The sequence below is a fragment of the Branchiostoma floridae genome, chromosome 3 (assembly GCF_000003815.2).
Source record: "Branchiostoma floridae strain S238N-H82 chromosome 3, Bfl_VNyyK, whole genome shotgun sequence".
Lineage (NCBI taxonomy): Eukaryota > Metazoa > Chordata > Leptocardii > Amphioxiformes > Branchiostomatidae > Branchiostoma > Branchiostoma floridae.
In genome coordinates, this window is record NC_049981.1 from 28,821,380 (window position 1) to 28,831,643 (window position 10,264).

Sequence of the window (10,264 nt, forward strand, 5' to 3'; positions counted from 1 at the left end):
CGATTTAGCCCCGCCTATTGTAAGCTCCTCGCAATTCAGCCCCTGGCTGCAAAGAGTGAATAGTTGGCCCACCCAATAACCCAATAACAATAACAAAAATGGTCAGCTGGTGAGTATGGCAGCCGTGAAACAGTAACTAGGATGGCACCTGGGCTAAATTACCTGTACTTAATTCCAGGATTTGTCTTGTAGACCTTCACCATTTTCAAAGCTATTCTAGACTCTGCAAGTATTCAACTATAACTTAATCCTGGAACAATTTACCCTAGAAGGATCTTTATAAGAATATCTACAATACAATAACACTTTTTTAACTTCAGCAGCATCAGCAGAATGTACTTCCAACCCATAAAACAAAAACAAACCGTTATACAAACAAATCCTTGATAGTATAAATTGCTATATAAAGTAACTGCTAACAAATAACCTTTTATAAGGAGTAGCAAGATTATAAGCTTAGAATAATTGAAGCTTTCCACCAACATATATGAAAATAAGAGTACCAATTCTTAAATTAAAGTGCTTAAGCATATAACGTTAGTATCATTTAGCAGCAAAATCTAACATTTTTGTATACATAAACAAAGTTACCCTCATGTTTAAACTCATTATAAGATATGAATACTTTTGTGAAAAAAAAATATTTCCAAATAGAATTGAGTTGATCCAGGAAATATCCTATCCAAATATCACAACTTTTCCACACATCTCTCCCCTGCACTACTGCATGTTGTCAGCAGGGGGCTCTGGTGTCATGCCACCTGCCCTTCCTTGCGAGGTGGGTGTTTTCGTGTACCGTAGCTTTGGCTGCTCGGGAGCCTCCATCTTCGCGGTTGCTGATTGGGCCTGGCGGCTGTGCGATGTTTTTGCTGGTGACGGCGTGCGATGTGCCGGCGGGATCCTGACCGGAGGTGCCGTCTGCCCCTCCTGTGGGGAGTCTATCCTCAGCACCTCTGGGGGGTGAGACTGGCGACCGGGGTCAACTGGACCTACAAAAGAACAGGAGATCCCTCAATGAAATAAGGAGTATATGTATATTGGAGCATGAAATTTTTCTTCTCTTCTGATATCGCGAATTGATTAATTTTGTAGACTAGATTTCAGAAAAAGATGTTTTTGCAATGTTCTCAGTTTAGTAGTGCTCATACAATGGAAATGCATGTTTGCGGTATCATGATTTAACATTTAAAAAATTTTTGCTGCTCACCTTCTTCAGGGATCGGCCCTCCGGCTGATCTCCTCACATCAGTGGCAAACTTGCTCATGTCCCCTCCCGCAGACCAGGAGTACCTGGTGTAGTTGGCGTCCCTGTCGGAGGTGTACGGCCGTTTCTCGTCAGGGTAGAACTCAGGGTTGACGTGATGCTTGTAGTACTCCTCCTCGCTCAATATCGCTGACTTGATCATGTCCAGAACAAGGTCCTTTTCTGTAATACATCAGGTATGATATAAATATATTGGGTGTATTTGCAGCCAGTAGGTACCCAATTTTTTTTAAAGTACATTTTTGTAATGTCAAGGCTGATTGACGTGGTTCAGGTGCCTCCTTGAACACGGGACCCCCCCTAAGCCCACGGACGGGAGATCTAACTAAACATTGTATCCTTTATTTAATAGGAAAGTACCCAGGTGTAGAATGGGCATACTTGACTTTGGTTAGGGTGAGCACGTCACCGGAACGTACTGCGCCTGCGCGAAAAGTATAGACATGCTTAACCTTGCTAAACCCCCGGTTTACTAAAGGGCCGCATTTAAGAAAGTACGTGCGTATATAAGGGTAAAATCCCGTGTACGTTTTACATGAAACCATGTCTCTAACATATACTGTGCAACAAGCGGGATTTCAATGCAACGTTGACCAAACCAAGCCCCAAACCACCAGGGTTCACGCAGGCGCAGTACGTTCCGGTGACGTGCTGTTAGGGTGGTAACAGGTGGTGGAGGGAGAGAAATGGTCTCTACCTTCCAGTACCATGCCTGTAGGGATTGCAACCCACTGCCCATGGCTCTAGCCAGCTCGACATTTTTTTCCGTCAGCCAATTCCCATTGTCACGAAAACACTTTTCCAGGAGTTAGAGAGACTGAACTGAGACCTTAAAAAACGGGTTTTAATGAGATTATCGTATGCGAAAGGGCACCGACACACATTGTCAACAATCATAACAATAGCAAAACAAACAGTGTGTGGCTTTTACGGCCGTGGACGGCGCCCCCAAGCCGCCTGTAGCTTCCACCAAGGATTTTTGTCCGTCAAGGTTGACGGATTGGTTTTAAAATTTTTCCGTCACACACAACAAATTTCCGTCAATTGGCGGAAAAACGGACGCTGGCTAGAGCCCTGTGTCTGATGCCCAAAGACTATCTTAGCAGGCTTATCAGGTTTATGTAAGTTGCACCTACCTCTCCCTGTTGCATTCACCAACCACTGCTGCACAGCTTGGATAGAGTCTGTCTGTAGGATCTGGCACAACATTTCCAGAACCTGGATGGAAGAACAGTCACAAGTCAAGTCAAGTTTATTGCACAACGATTGTATCAGGTACAATGTATGGCAAGTAACATGTATTACTAGCAACTACGAACTATCTACATGAGTATACTAATCTAACATAATAGAAAATAAGGCGGCATAGTGTATTTTACATTGTTAAGGCACGACTTCTCTTTTGCATAGCATTATATATATATTGGCCTAGGTGGACAGATATGGAGTCGGAACATGATAGAATTACATTGAATATTTCTCTACTGTCGACCAAAATTAATGTAGTGACACATGTAACTTGATTGGCATGACATATGACAATGACATCTCAGAGGACAACATGGAGTATAATTTTCACAAAAAATTTTTATTTCAGCTAAAGTTTAGGAACTTGATTTGAAGCAAACACTACAGCTACTTTAACACATCCTATTTAATGAAATTTTAGCCTTTTTTGTATTTTTGACATGTATGTTGTAACTGTCAACTACTGTAAATGCAGAAATGTTCGCAGGTTTACGCGCTGACCACTTCACCGCGAACTTAAAACCACCGCGAACATTTTTCTACTATAGTATTAGATTGCAGTCTATGGTGTTACCGCGAACTTAAAACCACCGCGAAAAGTCATTTCTGCCTCTACCGCGAAATTAAATCTCTGCATTTACAGTACCCGGTATTGTACAGAGTATGATTACAACTTTGTACAGATTTACCAAGACTTCTGCATTAGGATCGGGTGAGATATGCATGAAGTGGTTGTAGCGACCCCCTTGGCGTGAGCCCTGTCGTGAAGCCTGGCGGGACATGGCGCGAGACGGCGGGGGAATGAGACGACCCGTCTCCTTCGAATACTTGGTCTGTCGCTTGGGCAGGAGGTCGCGATCCTTGAGTTCCTGCTCTGTTGGTGGCGCCAGGCCGGCTTTCTCTACGATGTCTTTCAGTTCGTCTCTCCACGTGTTGTTCATGGAAGCTACAGGAACTAATAGAGGGCACAAGAGTACTGGTCAATTTATTTTTTAAATGTGAAAATTTGTATTTCAAGTGTTCCATACTGGAAGCCCTACATTCTACATTGATTGGATGTACAACATAGCTTACCATGTCAATTATAAGAGTATCCTTCCCTTTCTTTTATGGTATCTATACATATTTTTTACCCCATATTTAGCTAATTGTCTGAGATTCCAATGATTGTAGACTAGCATTTACATATGCTTGTTCACTGTTCATTTAGTCTTCTATCTTAATTTAGATTTAGGGGCACAGGGGACCACAGCAACTATAAGAAACTCCCTGTTCAAATACCATTGACATGTTAGATGGTTTTAACATTGAGAGAATGGACATTCTTCGTCCAAAATTGTGAGTAGAATCAATTCATATGTTCAACATAGTATACAGGTCATATCTTTTATTTATTTTCAATCAGAAGTGATAACAATAGGCCTGAATGTTGCTAGATTGAGAGCTCACCAAAACAAAAGATCATGAAAGGAAAAGTAACCTGTTGTAATGGTCTATGTAACATTCATGTGTACGTTTTGAAGCCCATCCAAGCGGCCATGTAACCTTATGATATGTTACTGTTTCTCTACATTGTTGGCCAGCCAACTGGTCCAGTTATTTGAAGCTGCACTGAACAATGTTGTGTTGATACGACGGTGTCATGTGACGTGGGCTATGGTACCTGATATGTTTATGATAGCTCATGCAAGGCAGGCTGGCATTTGTAGTATTTATGATGGTGATAGGGATACTTTTACTGTTGATGTGTTTGGCCACAGGAGAAACAAAAAAAGCCATGGAACATTTAGTCCTTTCATTTGTGACAGCAGAGCCTGTAACCAATGCTTCAACCTTTAAAAAACTTGGTCTCTTGACAGCAAAATGGTGTTCCCTTTCAGTCATAGATGTTTGTCAATGCCTACTAGATTAACGACAGCCAAGTCCAACTTCTTTTACCTTATAAGGATTACAACTCGAGTTGTTTTATTGCTGTTTGCTTTGTGTGAGTGGGTCAAAGGAATTGTGGTCCAATTATCCACTTACAGGAGGAAATTGGTGGTAGATGGCAAGAGGTATGACAGGTAATAACATAATGCAAAAGCCCTACATTCTACATTGATTGGATGTGCAATATAGCTTACCATGTCAATTATAAGAGTATCCTTCCCTTTCTTTTATAGTATCTGTACATATTTTTAGCCCATATTTTGTTAGCCAATTTTCTGAGATTTCAATGATTGTAGACTAGCATTTACATATGCATGCTCACTGTTCATTTAGTCTTCTAATGACATTTCTATCTGAAATCCACAACGATAAAAGAGTTGCGACTGCAAAAAACAAACTACAAACATACAGACTATTAAAACAATATTTACGTTATAAAGAAGAAGAATATCTGAAGATTGCCAATGTATGCCACAGATCTACCATCACAAAACTAAGAATCAGTTGCCACAAATTACGAATCGAATCAGGAAGACATAACCACACTCCTCTAGAGCAAAGAATATGCCAATTTTGTAGTTTAGGGAAAGTAGAAGATGAAGTACATCTTACTATGGATTGTCCTTTCTATGATAGCGATAGGAACATTTTATTTGACTATGTGTTAAGTAAATATCTCCACTTTAGACACTTGAACAGTAAAGAGAAATTTATATTCCTGACAGCTTTTGATAAACCAACTCTAACCAACCATACAGCTAGCTACATTTATGCAATTACCAAGAAGCGAGAGGAAGTCGAATGTCCTAGAATAGATTAGACGCACATCTGCATATATAGTTGTGTATGATTGTTTCCATTGTTACATATATGTGATTCTTACCGTGTGACCTGTACTTAGCCCAGTGGGGCAAAAATGTGCAATAAAGGTCTTCATTCATTCTAATTTAGATTTTGGGGCACAGGGGAGCACAGCAACTATAAGAAACTCCCCGTTCAAATATCCTTGACATGGTAGATGGTATGACAGGTAATAACACAATGCAAAAGTCACTGTTCATGTTCAGTTGTTTCGCATGGTCTTTTTAGCGAATGCCCACAAACGCCCACTCTAGAGAAGTCCGCGCTGCACGAATCTCATTTTTTTTGCTTGGAATATGTCCACGTTGTGCTCCCATGTATTAATCCTGAGTTTCAAGTCAATCCATTGACCCGAAGTGACATAAATCAAAGTTTTCGATTCTCGATGGTCTTTTTAGCGAACGCCCAGCAAAATGTCTTTTTAGCGAATGCCCACTATATCCACAAAAATATCGGCCGTCGCGCAACGACACCTAAATCTACCGCCACAAACATGTTCAAGATGGTGTCCCATTGATGTGTACGGAGTTTCCGTGCTTTACAAGCATTTTAAATCCCTGTTTTTGGTCAAAATGTACGGCGACGATACTACCATACTTTAAATATAGCAATTCAAAATGGCGGGCACTAGTCATGTGACCTCCTTGCGGGACTGTTCTATAAGTATCGCGGGAGGGACTGTTGTAGCATAGCTTCTCATACAACCATTTTAGAGTGAATTCTGAACAAGATTTTCATTTCATAGTGCTATCATCTGACTGATATTTACAATGTGGTCATTTTTTCTGTGCTATTATTACCCAGGTTTGAGGAACTTAGTGCAAATTTGGATATTGATTCACCTCAGTGCCCAATTAATGTACAAAAGGCTCAGACACATTAGTGTTATAAACCTGAATAGGGGCAGGTAACCAATACTAGAAAAACATAGCTATTTATTATTAACAATACTATTTACATTATAATAATAACTCTTCACCAAACTGGACTTTTCTTATCTTTATTTATCACAGAAACATTGTTACAATGAGGATTTGATTAGATGAGTATCTGTTACAGTGTGTACAAACTTATTTCAAATACAAAAATGTATTTCGTTTCACTTCCTAAATATTTTTAAAGTATTGGAAGAAGTTGACACATAAACAATATTAATTGCATTATTTATGTGCAGTAAAATGTGACCACATGCTATCAATAGCCTAATAAAATGTTGGAACATGGCACAAGCGGGCTCCCCTTCTGAGTACAGAAAGGAAATGTTTTATAACATTTAGTTATGACGTAGAAAATTTCAATTGTAAAATGTACCTTTATTAACATTTACAAACAAATTGTTTTTTCTCTTCTTAATAAATGACAACATTACAGGTAAGTAAGGTGTGTTTCCTTTTATAACAGGCCAGGTAAGACGCCGTACAGGTAATTAAGGTGTGTTTCCTTTTATAGCAGACCAGGTAAGACACCGTACAGGTGAGTAAGGTGTGTTTCCTTGACTACAGACTAGGTAAGACACCGTACAGGTGAGCAACGTGTATTTCCTTTCATTACAGACCAGGTAAGACACCGTACAGGTGAGTAACGTGTATTTCCTTTGAATACAGACCAGGTAAGACACCGTACAGGTGAGTAAGGTGTGTTTCCTTGAATACAGACTAGGTAAGACACCGTACAGGTGAGTAACGTGTATTTCCTTTGATTACAGACCAGGTAAGACACCGCGCAGATGAGTAAGGCGTCTTTCCTTTGCCTATAGACCAGATAGGGCATTATACAGGTAAGTAAGTTGCTTTACTCACCTGTTTAATACCTATCTGGTCTATAGGCAAAGGAAAGTTGCTTTACTCACCTGTATAATACCCTGTCTGGTCTATAGGCAAAGTAAAGACATCTTACTTACCAGTATAATGGCCTATCTGGTCTATAGGCAAAGGAAAGACATCTTACTCACCTGTTTAATGGCCTATCTGGTCTATAGGCAAAGGAAAGACACCTTATCCACCTGTATAATGGCCTATCTGGTATATAGACAAGGGAAAGACACCTTACTTACCTGTATAATGCCCCATCTGGTATATAGGCGAAGGAAAGACACCTAACTTACCTGTATAATACCCTATCTGGTCTACAGGCAAAGGAAAGTTGCTTTACTCACCTGCATAATACCCTATCTGGTCTATAGGCAAAGGAAAGACGCCTTACTCACCTGTATAATGGCCTATATGGTATATAGGCAAAGGAAAGACGCCTTACTCACCTGTGTAATACCCTATCTGGTCTATAGACAAAGGAAACACACCTTACTCACCTGTGCGGTGTCTTACCTGGTCTGTAATGAAAGGAAATACACGTTACTCACCTGTATGGTGTCTTACCTGGTCTGTAATCAAAGGAAATACACGTTACTCACATGCACGGTGTCATACCTGGTCTGTTATAAAAAGAAACACACCTTACTTACCTGTACGGTGTCTTACATAGTCTGTAGTCAAGGAAACACACCTTACTCACCTGTACGGTGTCTTACCTGGTCTGTAATCAAAGGAAATACACGTTACTCACCTGTACGGTGTCTTACCTAGTCTATAGTCAAGGAAACACACCTTACTCACCTGTACGGTGTCTTACCTGGTCTGCTATAAAAGGAAACACACCTTACTCACCTATACGGCGTCTTACCTGGCCTGTTATAAAAGGAAACACACCTTACTTACCTGTATTGTTGTCATTTATTAAGAAGAGAAAAAAACAATTTGTTTGTAAATGTTAATAAAGGTACATTTTACAATTGAAATTTTCTACGTCATAACTAAATGTTATAAAACATTTCCTTTCTGTACTCAGAAGAGGAGCCCGCTTGTGCCATGTTCCAACATTTTATTAGGCTATTGATAGCATGTGGTCACATTTTACTGCACATAAATAATGCAATTAATATTGTTTATGTGTCAACTTCTTCCAATACTTTAAAAATATTTAGGAAGTGAAACGAAATACATTTTTGTATTTGAAATAAGTTTGTACACACTGTAACAGATACTCATCTAATCAAATCCTCATTGTAACAATGTTTCTGTGACAAATAAAGATAAGAAAAGTCCAGTTTGGTGAAGAGTTATTATTATAATGTAAATAGTATTGTTAATAATAAATAGCTATGTTTTTCTAGTATTGGTTACCTGCCCCTATTCAGATTTATAACACTAATGTGTCTGAGCCTTTTGTACATTAATTGGGCACTGAGGTGAATCAATATCCAAATTTGCACTAAGTTCCTCAAACCTGGGTAATAATAGCACAGAAAAAATGACCACATTGTAAATATCAGTCAGATGATAGCACTATGAAATGAAAATCTTGTTCAGAATTCACTCTAAAATGGTTGTATGAGAAGCTATGCTACAACAGTCCCTCCCGCGATACTTATAGAACAGTCCCGCAAGGAGGTCACATGACTAGTGCCCGCCATTTTGAATTGCTATAGTTAAAGTATGGTAGTATCGTCGCCGTACATTTTGACCAAAAACAGGGATTTAAAATGCTTGTGAAGCATGGAAACTCCGTACACATCAATGGGACACCATCTTGAACATGTTTGTGGCGGTATGTTTAGGTGTCGTTGCGCGACGGCCGATATTTTTGTGGATATAGTGGGCATTCGCTAAAAAGACATTTTGCTGGGCGTTCGCTAAAAAGACCATCGAGAATCGAAAACTTTGATTTATGTCACTTCGGGTCAATGGATTGACTTGAAACTCAGGATTAATACATGGGAGCACAACGTGGACATATTCCAAGCAAAAAAAATGAGATTCGTGCAGCGCGGACTTCTCTAGAGTGGGCGTTTGTGGGCATTCGCTAAAAAGACCCTCCCCAGTTGTTTGAGTAACTATTATATTGTGATAAAGGAGTTAATAGAAGATTTTCTGCTGACCTGCTGTAGATTGATTGTACAAATTTACTATTGATATTTTGGCATGAACCCCACCTATTGTTAGACTACTCCATGTTTGATCATAGTGTAGTAACAGACTGTACATATTCCTTAAGGTTTCCCAGTATTTTGACAAATGTACTACATGTATTTGTCTTTCCTGACTGTTCCACTGCCCATGTACTGCATGTTAAGTTACACATGTAATTCGTCCAGACACACCAGTATATGTTATCCCTCCATGTGCAATAGTACTCGACTGTACAAACACTAGTCTTAGTGGTTGACAAATGTACCTTTGTTGTTGTTGTTCTTAATAAAATAAAATAAAAAAAAGATTTCTGCTGACCTAAGCCAATCCTGGGGACTGCCTTCTCCTTGAAGGGGAAGTTCTGCAGGCCTGTGACGGTGTTGATGGGGAACTTGGTGCTGTTGATCCCGATGGCGTTAACGGGCATGTGGTGCTTGAAGATCCTCTCGCGCTGGGCGGTACCGGGCGTGCTGAGGTTCCATCGGGGACTGGACACGAACCCCGTGTCGTGTACCGCACAGATGGGGATGTCGTTCAGACCTGTCAGGCGTAAAAAAAAACATTTATATTTCTGTTAAAATCACAGAGCCGACTAATCATTAAAGAAGTGGGACTTTTCATCAGCCACTGCCTCCAAAGGAGAAGTCAAACCACCCAGTAAAGAATGTAGAAGCATGTACATAGATAGCTGACGTGTGTGTATATAGAATAGACACTTGTTACTTTTTACTGTCTGTATCATTGCAATTAGCCTACGGGCATGGATTTGCAAATAAATATATCATATAATTCCAGTGAAACATGTACAACTTACCACCTGCACATATGCGGTACACCCAACCATTGTGGCCACTTTTGTGGTCCCCTGGATAATTTTTCCCACAGACACAAACATTTAACAATGCTGGCTATAATGACAACCTGGCCACACAGACTAGATTTGAGTGGCACCCTGAGTGTACTCTCCAAGCAGAGGTTAGGCTCCGGCTGTTTTTTT

General features: G+C 40.0%; 1 protein-coding gene across 4 annotated transcripts in view; it reads right to left on the reverse strand.

The window, feature by feature from the left end:
- The window catches only part of LOC118412362 (protein TBATA-like), a 19,171-nt gene continuing 8,907 nt past the window's right edge, over positions 1-10,264 (reverse strand). For 2 of the 4 annotated variants that reach the window (XM_035815187.1, XM_035815188.1), the window contains exons 4-8: positions 9,586-9,807; positions 3,202-3,467; positions 2,401-2,482; positions 1,208-1,426; positions 1-989 (exon numbers count right to left, since the gene is read on the reverse strand). In XM_035815187.1, the coding sequence (XP_035671080.1) occupies positions 721-989; positions 1,208-1,426; positions 2,401-2,482; positions 3,202-3,467; positions 9,586-9,807 (1,058 nt within the window). In that variant the 3' untranslated portion in view covers positions 1-720. The remainder of the gene's footprint in view (positions 990-1,207; positions 1,427-2,400; positions 2,483-3,201; positions 3,468-9,585; positions 9,808-10,264) is intronic. The other 2 variants (XM_035815190.1, XM_035815189.1) reach the window with 1 other exon arrangement.